This window comes from Aulonocara stuartgranti (assembly GCF_965226115.1).
Source record: "Aulonocara stuartgranti genome assembly, chromosome: 11".
In the NCBI taxonomy this organism is placed as follows: Eukaryota; Metazoa; Chordata; class Actinopteri; order Cichliformes; family Cichlidae; genus Aulonocara; species Aulonocara stuartgranti.
Genome location: NC_138947.1, coordinates 10,325,362 through 10,338,742, shown reverse-complemented (window position 1 = coordinate 10,338,742; position 13,381 = coordinate 10,325,362). Strand labels below are relative to the sequence as shown.

Here is a 13,381-nt window from a genome sequence, read left to right as displayed (position 1 = left end):
GAATTTTTTCAAAACATGCAAAAATGATATCCAAGAAAGTGCTTTACAAATGCGCAGTCAGTGAATTGTTATGGACTTATTTGAATCTCGTTTTGACCACCGGTACTTTTAGTAACGTTTTACTGGATTCTGTGTCTTATATAACCACAGACTTGATAAGAACACAAGGACTGACATGAATTCCTTCACCGTGGTTGTAATCTGAGAGCTTCAAAGTTGGAACTAAGGGAACGCCGGGGGCCCACCATGTGAAAAGAGTCCACTCGGGCCTATCCTGAGCCACACAGACCACTACTCACTCCATCCACATCCCCTCACAGCAGGATCTAGCCATCTGGACAAATTTCTGCTCTGACAGAATGGCTCTCAAGCCCCATCTGTATTAGGGCTCCATTCACAGTGGGTGTGTGGAATGTGCTTGTCTGGGAGGGAAGTTAGTAGATTTAAGGGATGACGGCATAACACAATATATCTTTTCACCCTGTACACTGGAGCATGTAATTTCATCAACATCTGTATTTCATTTTTAGTGCCTTGGTCAATTTAGGGGTTCAGTCAGTTTGCATTCAAGGCACCAGGAAGGCCTCAAATCACTTTATTATTACATGTAGTAACATTATTTAGATTACAAATTTGTGTAAGACATAAAACAAATGTTTATAAAACATCTCAGATATGCCAGTGTTCACCTAAATCTAACTACTGCAATCCAGAGGCTGATCAATAATATCAAATTTCCCACAACTATCAAAAACAGATGCTTATGTAAATGTTTGTTGGTCAGTTTTTAGTCTATATATGAATAGACTAAAGTTGTGGTGGAGGAGTGGTTGAAACCCATAACATTAAGTGTTACAGGGTCAGTTTTACTCACCTACTATGTCTTCTCAATGTCTCAATCAATACTGTCATTTAATCAATAACAGTGAAAAAAGAAATCTCCTCATGAAAAGTTGTTAATGTTAATTCTGGGATGCAAATCTAAAATAACCTGCTTTCCCCCAAAACAATATATACAGTAGTAAATCTAGACAGGACCTCACTGCATGCATTACTGCCATTCTTGGGCCTACAGCGACAGCCCAAGCCTATTAGCTGTTCCGTTACTATAGCAACTTGTACTAAATCCCCAGAAGAGTAGACAGGAAGGGGTCCGAGGGCAAAAGTGGGTCATTTGGTTGATAACCAACACATGTCTTGCCTCAGTGTCTCAGTCAACTAATACACCAATCCATGGAGGAAAAAGATGTCTTGTAAGGATGGTGTGGCTCTACGAAAAATGCTTTTTAATAAAGCACACCTAATAAAGGATGTTAAATTGTAAACTGCTGAAAAACATAGTTATAAGAGAGACAGCCAAAATAATGTTTCACAACATGGGAATATTGTATTGCAGTATTAATATAGACACTGAAAAGGGTCGACCCTTATAATTATGATTATATTTCTAGTGTGTCTGTTGAGTGAGGCGGGGGTCCCTAAGTTCTCAATGTACTTATAAATTGGTGTGAAAACAGTTCGTAGCATTTGTATCTGGAGGCCTGGAGTATCTTCGACACAGTGTTAATAATTAAACAGTGTAGAAAACAGCAGGTTACCTTGGTTTTATCAATAGAGAATCTACAATTCATGAAGTTAATATCTACAGGCCCCCTCATTTAAAAGTTTCCACTGCACAAGGGGGATAGGTGGTCAGTCCAAATATAAATAATGGTAGCTGTTTACTTTAGACCAGTCACCTGTCCTCCTCCTGACTGCCTTTCTGATTATAGTATGTCTGATACATCTTTGGACTTTTGTAGTGTTGTTAGACTACGTAAGTTTATGTCTATACATAAATTTATGATCAAATACACCAAGTGCTGCATAATCCTGCCTTGACAATGAAATGGTACCAGTAGAAGCTGTATTCTGCACAGCTCCTGCGAGAGAGTGGTGGAAAAACTTAATGTGGAGCTGCTGCCTTTTGGCTGTGAGCTTTCCAGTATAAATCTATTGACAGCGGTTAACAGAGGTGCTATCAGTCCAATACAGGCTGGCAGCGTCCCCCAGTGGTGTTTTACAAAACAGTGTGGAGTAACTGCTGGAAAGCAAAGTGGAAAGGCCTGTTCTTTGGTCGGGATGGAATGGGGCGGGGGCTATTTGGCCAATCAGTAGCTCTGAGTTTACTCATTGGCTAGAGGGGAACTGTCAGTCAAATCTCCCAAAGACTGTTTTTCCTGCGATTTCAACAGTACAGCCTCAGAGTTTGAGGGGAGCAGATCCCCGTCGACAAAGCCCAGTGTCTTTACAGCACTGAAAACAGTAAAAAAGTATTCTCAAATAATACTAAGTAACACTTTCTGTATTAGAATTTCTACTATACAATATCATGCAAAATTAAATATTAAAAATAGCATCAAACGTTTAAAATAATGCAAAATGAAGCGATTCAGTATATTATTTCCATCAGGAATTTACATTCATTGCAACTGCTTTATAAACCCACCGCTGTATCATTTTAAAGTGGATGGTATTTTTCTCTTAAATGTATTGAACTTTATGTAACATCAATTGGAAATACATGGAAGTACTCTAAAATTAAATAAAACTAAAGTGCACCAAGATCCCTGGTTCGATCCCGGGAGGAGACACAATACATTTATTTATTTATTGTATTCTCGGACTGTCTTTTTGTTTCCAATAAAATAAAACAAAATTTGTGAAATACATTATAGGAAGTGCGCATGCCCTGCCATACCCCGCTGACGCCCATGGGTGGCAGGGCTGTTCCGGACCGCTGGACTGGGACGGTCGAGCGGACTGCTCCCTGATTGGTCGCTGCTGTGCGCGTCCCCGTCGTCTCCTCCCGGTTTTCCTGGCATGACCTTTTCCCTTGGCAACCACTTCCTCCGAGCATCAACGGCCATCTTTAATTTTAACTCATTCATGAAAAGTTGTTTCGCTCATTTACTCACATCGACCGACACATTTGAGCTCAAAGCAGCGTCACCGGCGCTTTGTGCATGTTGTTTCCAGCGACAAGCACAGAGCAGAGCCGAGCGGCACCGCAGCAGGCTACCCTCCGAGATTAAGTAAACACCGAGAGCGTACGTGCATATTGTTCATTACAGCGTCTAATGCATCACCGAGGCACGCTTCTATTCACTCATGTTTCGGGCTGCTGTCTGCTAAATGTGCTCGTAACCAGGCTGTGAGTGAACGACGCTCACGGCGATACTAACATGTTGCTTTTTTTGGACTGAAGGAGCACAATCACCCGACAGAAACAGCAGGTGGAGCGCTGTAACAAGTGTGCCGATCATTGTATGAAGGGCACAGCAGAGTGGTCGCCACTGCCATGTTCTGCTGGAAAAAAAAAATCCCAGCAGCAGGGAGATAAAAGTGAATGTTCCTGACTCCACCGTGTTTAGTTTGTTGTTTTTTTTAGCACGAAAAGAAATGAACTCCCTGTTCTTGTGATTGCCCTGGCCTTCATTCATTCGCTTATTCTCTATCGTGGCAGAATGAGAAAGAAGCAGACTGCCAAACAGAGGAAGACTGAGGAGACTACAGTTGTCCAGGAGTTTGTGGTTGAAAAAATAATTCGCCGCAGAATCTCGAATGGGAGAGTGGAGTACTTCCTGAAGTGGAAGGGCTTCACTGAGTGAGTGGGATGTTGCAGAACCAGTCATTTGAACGGTTTGATTGTGTAACCCGTTTATCCACCGTAGTAAAAATTGCCTTTCCCTCCTCCTGTTAACTCTAACCGCAGTGCAGAAAACACGTGGGAACCCGAGGACAACCTGGACTGTCCTGAACTCATAGAGGAGTTCTTGAGAAACGCCCACTTCACCGAGGAGAATGAAGAAGAGCAACCCGAGCAAGGGTTTGTTCCCAAAGAGGAAATGGCAGAGGAAGAGACAGAAATTGTGAGTATGTGAGGAATTTTGGAGTTTCTGGATCGTCTGTATGTCTGTCTGTTTCCATGTTATTTACAGAACTTCTGCAGCTAAATCTGCCAAAAGGGAGAACAACAATGAAAAATATAGAAGTATAGGGAACACAATAGAAGTATGGTAGCATTTTCCCTTTAGTTGTAGACTGAGGTTGGAATAGAGTCAACTGACTCCTTGTCAGAAATTGTTTTAAGGCTCAATCTGAAACTAAATGTCGTGTTAAAGAGGTTAGTTTTACAAAAGCTCCTGAAAATGAAACCAGTTAAATTTCCCCTTTTTTCTGCAATGGGTGTGTACAGTGAGGGAGAAAAAATGAAATGGCTCGACTTAGCAACCTTCTTATCATGTCTAGTAAATCTGTGCTGCAACTTTGAACTTTGCCTTTTCTTATTTTGTTCTTTTAGTCCTGCGTGCAGGAGGCTCAGGCTGTGAAGACGGACAACAGCGTCCTTCAGCCCGATGATGAGCAGAAAAACTCCCCCAGTGACCTCAGTACTTATCTCGAGCCCGAATGCATCATCGGCTCAACGGACAGAAAGGGAGAGCTCATGTTCCTAGTCAAATGGTGACTGCTTCCTCTTTACTCTGTCCTTGAATAATAAATGCCAGCACTTGAGTAAACGTGGAAAATGTTAATATTTAAAGCCAGAGTCAGACAGCAAAGTGTGTGTGGGGGGGGGGGACTCGATGTTTTTGTTGCTGTTGCTTTGTGGGAAACTGCAGTTTTCCAACATTTTATATATGCATGATGACTTGAGAAGAGAAGTTGGAAGTTGACACTGACCACCTCAAACCTTATTAGTAACAGATTGGAGAGAGCAGATGGGCTTTGGGTTTATCATTACACACAACCATTAAGCTATAGACTCGGGGGCTCTTAACTATGCGTACCTGGACTATTAAGTCCAGCTCTGCAAAGATCTACCTTTATGAGGCTCCGAGTGATCGGCTTAGATCGTTTTGCTTTTTTTTTTCTCTTCTGATTTACATACACAAATGTTAGTGTCCGGGAGTCCAGCAGAGCCGCAACACTACCTACGATTGTAGTTACTTTATGAAAGAGGAGCTATATTGAATTACAACAGATTGTAAAGTTTGTAAACACAGTTTGTAAAACGGTTGGCTGAAGTCTTTTAAAACGCTCAATGAGTTTTGTTAGGTTGGAGAACTTGGAATTTTTTGAGTGTGAAAGATGTGCTCATGTTTAGGGCTGGAAGTTTAGAGGTCTACGGAAAGCAAACACTTGCACACAATTCCACAAATTATTGACCTTACCCAAATGTCCGCGTCATTCAAAGAAGCACGGCATTGATATGATGATAAGACGCCAGAGTCCTATATTGCTTCCCTTAAGCAAACAAGTCATTTTTTTTACTTCTCCTCCACAAGAGCATAGCCAGTCAGAAAATGTTTAATTCCCTTTGTTTGTCTCAGTCTGTCCCTTGCATCCCATTCTGTCATTCTTGTAATCTTCTCTTCTTGTAATCTTCTTTCCTGCTGTTTGGGAGCTCAGTCTCCATCATCCTTTGCCCAGTGTATCAACTATCCCTCCTCTGCACATGTCCTACCTATTTCAGCTTTGCCTGGTACACTGTCATATGCTTTCTGTAGATCCTCAAAGACAGAGTGCATCTCCTTCTCTGTACTTCTCCATTAACACTTTAAGCAAACTAGCACAAACATCGTGTCTCTAGTGCTCTTTCTCAGTATGAAGTCATACTGCTGCTCACTGATCATCACCTCTCCTCTTAACTGAGCTTTGGCAGCTCTGTCCCGTGTTTTCATGGCTTTATCCCTCTGTAGTTACTTCAGCTAGGCACGCATCATCCTTGTTCTTGAAAATCAGTGATGATATGCTTTATTACATTTGTTGATCTGTCAGCAAGACACTGTGAGAAATTACTGGCTAAATTTAACAGAATTGGTGGAACAATGAAGCATGAGCTAAAGGAAGCTAAAGCTAAAATCTAGTGCCCCTTTTATGTAGAGTCCCCTTACCCTTTACTTCTCCATTAAAAAAAACTGTCAGAAATATTTGTTTCTGTTAAGACATTTTACATCCATTAAAAACAAGAGGCGGTTTCAGTCTTTTTCCTTCTGCTGCGCGTATCCCCACAGGAAAAACTCGGATGACGTTGCCCTGCTGCCGGCCCGTGAAGCGAGCGCCAGATGTCCCCAGGTGGTCATCGACTTCTACGAGCAGAAGCTGACCTGGCACTGTGGAGACGACGAGCAGTAAAAATGTGTGTGGGTTGTGTGCAGAGGAGAACTAATAAACAGCTGTGCTCTCATCTGAAGCTTAACTTTAGCCTCCATCAAATGTCCTCCTTCAGCTGGCATCAGAAGCACTTCGAGCTCTGGCAGGTGTGACATCCTCGGCGGTGGTGGATTTTAAGTGCTGTCTGCCCCGTGGTGCTCAAAAAAGGTCACTGTGACTTTGCAGACACTCTGATGGAGGCTCAAGCTAACCTTTATGTAGAGCGGCTGATCTGAGGTCAGACTAACCCGTTGCAGCTTTTTTCCTGTGTCATCATGTAGCGGACTCGATCACTGTGGTTGTGTTTTGTTTTGAAGATATTGTTCTATGAGTAATTTAGTATTTATAGTCCTGTTTAGATGCCAGTATCTTACACTGGAAGGGCCCTGCGGTTGTTTAGTGTGTGCTTTACATCCTGTACGGCGACACTCTACTGCCAGAGCCAGCAAACTACTGTCCAAGTCCATGCCTTCAGCCTATGTAGCTTTTGGTTAGAGCTGAAGATTGTAGCCCTGTTGTTGGAATGCCTCTTGTTTGAACTTGTATTGTGTGAGGTTGTGAAGTGTTAATGGACACAGCTTTTACTGTATCTCTTTATGACCCTTGTGGTTGATGTTAAATAATATATATTTTAAAAAAAATGTTGCCCATCAAAAATTCCCTTGTTTTTTTTAATCAGCTGCTGTAAATTAGCAGTTTTCTCCTGTTTATTGAATTAGAACGTTTCAGATTATTTAAATATTTGGTGCTTTGATCCAAAAAGTGAAGCCCTGTAGAATTTTTCAGAATAAGAGCGCCTCGAGGCAACTGTTGTTGTGATTTGGCACTGTATAAATAAAATTGAGTTGAATTAGAAGGTCATGAATTTTCTTAAGTAAATCTAATGAGATTTACACTTATCAAAATGAACTCTTGTGCACCGTAAATGCGTAAGACGATTGTTAAATGTAGCACTTTAGATCTGAGACTGTGCAGTTTACACAGGGCATTCATTGACTGTAATTATACAGTTCTGTGTACTTTATATCTGTATCCTGGTGGCATTGTTCTGACTCGACATATCTCCCATGACTGCTATGGGACACTCAGCTGAACCTCAAACCTCCTAAAAACACATCTGCTACAGAACTACTGTAACTGTTGACCATGGATCTGTGAAGTCTGTGAATAAATGAAACCTTTTTTGACACTTTTTGCATCTTGATTCACTCTGATTATATTTCTCACATTATGTGGTCCAATTACTCCTAAAATAAATGATCAATTCCAAATTATTAAAAAAAACAACATTAATATGAGATGATTCATTTGACATTACATTTCTGGCACTAAATGGGCTACACAGAGTTGGGTCCAGAAACACAAGCTTTGTGATTTTCTTTTTTCCTCTGTGCACCACCACAGTGGATTTTAAAGCTAACAGTTAAGATGTGCTTAAAGTGCAGACCTTTAATCTTAATTCAAGGGTTTTACTGTAAAAAATGCAGCTCTTTAGGAATTGCAGTGATTTTTTTAGACAGTGCTTCATTTTCAGAGGCGGAAATCAATTGGACAAACTTACAACATTTTAAAAGTAAAAACCTTTGTAGTCAATAAATGCCTAAAGTTTAGAACCCATCGACACCACCACGTACTTTTTTCCCATGCTTCAGAGGCTCTGCTAGCCCTGTGCTGCGGTCACTGTCTGGTGCTGCTTGTGGGTTTTTCTGGATTCAGTTTTGTTTTTAGTAACTGGAAGGCACGCTGTTAGGCGGAGATCAGGTGACTGACGTGGTTGATGAAGAATATCCCCGTTTTTGCTTTCAGGAATGGCTGAGTTGCTTTTGTGGTGTCCTTCGGGTCATTATCTGTTTGCACTGTGAAGTGATTAGGTTTGTGGCATTTGAGTGAAAAGTATAGTGCTGTACACTTCTATCAATAAACACTAGTGACCCTTTACCATTGGCAACCATACATGCCCATGCTATAACATTACCTCCACATATTTTACAGATGATGTGGTATGCTTAGGATAATGATTTGTTTCCATGCTTCTCTCTTCTCATTATTCTGGCACAAGTTAATCTTGAGTTTATCTGTCCAAAGATACTTTTTCTAGAACTGTGCAGGTTCTTTTAGGTATTTTCTTATCTGACCTTCTTGTTTTTGAGTATAACCAGTGGTTTCCACCGTGCTGTAAACTCTCTGTATTTACATTCATGAAGGTGTTTCTAAACTCTGGACCCTGTCAATGATATGCTTACCTCTTCTTGACTTGGTTAGATGCTGTAAAGTTGTTTTTCCTTACAAATGGAAACGATTCTGTCATCATGTATTTTAGTTTTATGTTCTTCTGTTTTTTTCTTTGTTTTTTTTTAGATAGTGCAGTACTGTGAGTAAACAGAAAAGATGGGAGAGAGTGGAAGGAGTTAGACACAGAAAATGTTCTGGCATGGACTTAAAAACAGGCCTCTGCAGTACCCTTGGGTACTTGGCTACCAGCATCCACTTCAATTGTCTCCTGTGATCTTTCAGGCATCTCATTGTTTTTAAGGACAGATCAGATTGTTGATTTGGCCTCTCTTAAATTTTTTGCTGTCTCTATGAGAGGATTATTTTTCATTTTCAGCCTAATGACGGCCTTCCTCACTTAGATTGGCATCTCATTAGACCTTATATTTAAAATCTAAACCATTTTCACCATTTTAAATTAACGCCAGATCTTTTGTCTACTTCATTTGTCACAAAATAACAAATGAACAGGCCTCACCTGGCCACAAAACTGCTAGCAGTTACCTTTGAGCCTCTTAAAATGGAAGACTGTGTATAAAAATGGCTGTAATTTATAAACAGTTAATACTAAACTTTTTGTTAAACTTTTGTGAATTAAAGCCAAAAGTCTCCACTTCAATCATATCTTGATTGTGTCGTGTAAAATCCACTGTGATGGTGTAAAAAAAAAAACCTACAGCAGTTGTCTCTTTTTCTAACAAAGTATGGATTTCCTGTAACTTTAGCAGCTTTGATCTGGTTGTGCTGACACATGTTCTCTAACAATGCTTCCGATTTAGGAATGCTCGTTTTGCTGAGTTGACAGTTAGAGGGAGGTGCTTATATCAGTCTTGTGACTTTATTTTGAAACCTTTGCTCCATAACCTGTAAAGGTGGAAATAAAAGACACAAATGCAGTGCTAAGGACCACCATTATCTATCTGACTTACGGTTATTGAGATTGAATCTTTTAGATCATGAGAAAAGAAACTGACAGCACGGAGAATCAGGTAGGTCTGAATTAGTGTTGTGGATGTGACAGAGTTTCTTAACTGTCAAGAAGAAAGATCTTTTAGGAGTCACGTGTTTTCCTTAAACTGTGGCACAACTTTGAAAATAACTGTGTTTGTACTAAGCATGAAACCATTCTCTGTTGGATTTTCCTATCCTGGTTCGTGTGATGTTAGTCATTCTACTTCCTCTATCTGCCAATATAATCCTTCCCTTTTTCACAACACAGTGCATTCCATTCAGTCTTTCAGTCTCTGTCCTGCCTTCTCCATGCAGCAGGTCATCAGTGTCTGGGTACGGGACCCACGGATGCAAAAGAATGACTTCTGGCATGCCTACATAGACTATGAAATTTGTTTACATGTAAGTAAAATGCTTAAGACAGTTGGTCGAATCGTTATTCTTTCATTTAGGGCATTTTTACTGTGATATGTGTGTGACACTGGGGTGTCCTGTTTTAGACCGACAGTGTGTGCTTCACCAAGAAGATCTCACAAGTGAGAAGGAGATACAGTGAGTTTGTATGGCTCAGGCGAAAACTGCAGGCAAATTCGATGCTAATGTAAGTTCATCCACTGAGATTTGAATTTAAAGTTTACTTACTCATAGTTAAAGTAGTGTGCTCAGTTGTTCCTGACATTTTGTTGTTCTTGTTGTTGATTTTCCAGGGTACATGTACCAGGGCTGCCCCCTAAAAACCCTTTCTTCAGTCTTAATAACGCTCAGCAGATCACTGATCGAATGAAAGGGCTCCAGAAATTTTTGGAACAGTACGTGAGAACCCAAAGATCAATGCATTTATGAACTTTGACCTAGTCAAACAAAAACTGGAGTACAAACACGGGACCACATGACTGACTCTTTCTAAAGGTAATACCGGGCGAAGTTTTAAAGTGTTTATTTTTCCCAAATTTTTTTCAGAGTCCTTCAGAACCCTCTGCTGCTGTCCGACAGCTGCCTTCACCTTTTCCTACAGTCACAGCTTAGCGTGCCTATGATAGAGGCCTGCGCTGCTGGAAGGACGCACTACTCTGTGGTTCAGGCTGTGCAACGCTGCGGCCTCCGGAGATTCCACTCAGAAGAGGATCTGCACAATAACCTCAAAATTTCCTGTGACTGTGACTCAGATAGGTAAAAAAAAAAAGATCTGATCTCACCGCATGAGTAAAACTGAAAGTCTTTAGAAGTCAGTTTCACTCTACCTAATTCACTAAATTGTCTTTTTTTTTTTCCAGCTCCGAGGGTAGGGATCCAGAACACAAGATTAAAGATTTGGAAGCTTCTTCTCTTGATCTCATTGAAACAAGCCAGGAGGAAGAGCTGAGCTGCTTATCTCGTTCTACATGAAAGCATCATCTTCATACTGCTGACAGAATGTGGGAGTCTCTGCACCCATACAATGTTTTGGATGAGCGAAGGAAAAAGCTATTACCGTAAACCTGTTACTGCACTTAACATGTCTCGTCTTAATTATTTCATTTATTTAAAAAAATGTCACAGCTTCTTGTGTTCTTGATGAGACGTTTTAGTTTGAAATTTGCACAGTAAATAATAATAAAAAATTACCTCTTGTATATTACATATCTATTATCTATCTACATTTATATCTATCTACATATCTACCTGCACGTTCTCAGATTGTCTGAATAAATACAAAGTTGTACCAACAATTTGCCTGAAGATGGCAGTGTTGTAACAGCAATGCGTTTGTATAATCTTTGCTTCATAAACATTGCTTGAATTTTGGTCATTGAGACTGAAACTGGTCAGATATGAGTGCAGTGAAAGCCTTTTGTTCTCCTCTCTGTGCTTCACTCCCAATCAAGGGAAGGGTGTGGAAAGCTTGTCATCTGGTGGCCACCGCAGTGCTTAGCAGTATGACATGTGTAATAGGGTCTCTGCAGAGTTTTTAGACAGCCCCCTTGTCAGGTGTGTGGCTGGTAGGAGGTCCTGTGGGATCCCAATGGACTTGCTCCTGTCTGAGAGGGCTATCGGGTAGACAGGCTACATTGCTCCCTGCTGAACAAAATGCCAGCTGCAATGACAAGACACCCTTTCTACCTGTCTCCTTTGCTTTTGTTAGTCTAAGCTCACCTACTGCAGTCACATCTCAGCGTGTCTGTTCGTGTGTGTTTAGTAAACACACACGCCTGCTCTCACAGTGAACACCACCGTGCTTTTTTTTTTTTTTATTGCAGATGTAATAACGAGTAAAGGGAGTGGACAAACTGACATATCTGCAAAACTCATTAGATGAAGTGTTTTGCTTACTTTGGTTTTTTCCTCTGCAGCAGCTGGGTGAGATTTATTGTGAATTCAGAGGGTGGAAGAGATAGTAGGCTTATGTTAGAAAGAACAGAGCAGTGACGTCATCTTAAACACACTGAGATGAACAGCCGCCGACCGAGCTGCCACGGGAAGGTGGGACACATTTCTGAAAGATGCGCATCCAGTAGATATGTATTCATTTGCATCTACTATAGTGAAATATATGTATGTGCAACCATTACCAATGCTTGACGTGTAGTCAGCAGTATTTTGCACCTTCGGACAAAGGTGTAGGTGTTCAAGTGCAAACATATGAATGTTTTTCACTATTTCCACTTAATAAATTTTGAAAAATGTTTGTCTTGTCTTCCTGCAAATAGCTTGCAAAGAAGCTATTTAAACAGGAACTGTTCAGTCTAATGATATCTGACTTTCCAATATTGTTGCATGTCACCCTGACAGACTTTTAAGAAGCCTATGTAAAATGCTACACTGTATCATGTCAGTGTTTGAAGGAATTCTTGAAGTTAAAGATGCAACATTTTGGGTATTGTGTGGGTATTTTAAAAATAAACTTCAGTCATTCAGAATTAAATTACTTTGTCTGTTAAAAAAAGAAAAGAAAAGCTGTCATGTAAATTTTAATTAATTAAAACATTTTAGACTCATCAGTTTCATAATATTAATGAAACCAATGAAGGATGTATCACAGCCCTTGAGATGCTAGTGTAAGAGATGCCAAAAATGTAAAAGGGAAGAAGTAATCTTGGGGAGCTTTGGAGTTGCAGGTTGCACAATGAACTAAGTTCCCTTTGCAGAGCTTTGTGACTGCAAACTCCTTTTTGTCACTAGCAGTCTTGTGGATTGAAATGTTTCCATTTGCTAGTTTCAATTTGACCCGTCCTGCAGTATTGACCCATCATTTGATGGTTCAGTACTCCGATCCACTGGCCGTTAACCTTGAGCCTACCCTGCCGCTGCAGTTCTGCTACCATGACAACAAGGAGACATTTAAACCCATCAGATCAATTGCTAGTGGCTCCCTGCTCCATGTTGTGTGACCCCCAGTGTGGTCAGCTGGAGTGAAAACAGCGGGACAATAAATGAAGAAGAAGTAGAAGATGAAATTTCACTCTCCCTGGGCAAATACCCTCACTGTGCGTAATCTAATTAGTATGCTTATTGTTTGACACATAAAGTAGTCGAAGACCAAATAAATGAAAATGGCCCCTCTGGGAGAGACCCATCTGCCTCAGACCAAGTCAGCATGTCTTTCTGCCACAACAGCTCAAATAAACCACATCTAATGTCTATGATCACATGCTTGACTTGCTATTACATCTGATTTGTAATTAACACCGCATCAGAATAAGCAAAAGTAAACATTTTATCTTTTGGAATTAACCAAACTGTCAAACATGTGACAATATGAAATCCCAATCAGGGTATGTCTACAAAGCCAAAAACAAATGGAAGAAATGAGGGAGATATGCTCCAGTGGAGGCAAATTACAGATAAATCAGAGCCTGCTCATGCATTTTAAGTGCCACATTATACAGAATCCATTAGTAGCAATAGGAGCTCAGCACCATTTGAGATATTAAATCTCTGTGACTGCAACTCCGTTGAACCAGGATGAGTCGATATCAGAGAAAGC

The 13,381-nt window shown here is 40.6% G+C and overlaps 2 protein-coding genes across 4 annotated transcripts; both read left to right on the top strand.

Annotated features, from left to right (window-relative positions):
* The first annotated feature begins 2,834 nt into the window (after nt 1-2,834).
* cbx3b (chromobox homolog 3b) lies at nt 2,835-7,384 on the top strand. 2 transcript variants are annotated; one of them, XM_082551337.1, is made up of 5 exons: nt 2,835-3,074; nt 3,506-3,646; nt 3,755-3,911; nt 4,343-4,503; nt 6,057-7,384. In XM_082551337.1, exons 1-5 carry the CDS (start codon nt 2,863-2,865, stop codon nt 6,175-6,177), a joined length of 792 nt encoding a protein of 263 aa, XP_082407463.1. In that variant the 5' UTR covers nt 2,835-2,862; the 3' UTR covers nt 6,178-7,384. The 2 variants fall into 2 exon arrangements, with proteins under 2 accessions (XP_082407463.1, XP_082407464.1); XM_082551338.1 differs by having other exon boundaries at nt 2,976-3,089.
* Nucleotides 7,385-9,354: 1,970 nt separating this feature from the next.
* snx10b (sorting nexin 10b) lies at nt 9,355-11,206 on the top strand (the record flags this gene model as incomplete). Of its 2 annotated transcripts, XM_082552989.1 has the most annotated exons (6): nt 9,355-9,455; nt 9,733-9,819; nt 9,918-10,018; nt 10,125-10,226; nt 10,378-10,587; nt 10,692-11,206. In XM_082552989.1, 6 exons carry the CDS (start codon nt 9,423-9,425, stop codon nt 10,801-10,803), a joined length of 645 nt encoding a protein of 214 aa, XP_082409115.1. In that variant the 3' UTR covers nt 10,804-11,206. The 2 variants fall into 2 exon arrangements, with proteins under 2 accessions (XP_082409115.1, XP_082409114.1); XM_082552988.1 differs by lacking the exon at nt 9,355-9,455 and having other exon boundaries at nt 9,583-9,819.
* Between the last annotated feature and the right edge of the window lie 2,175 nt (nt 11,207-13,381).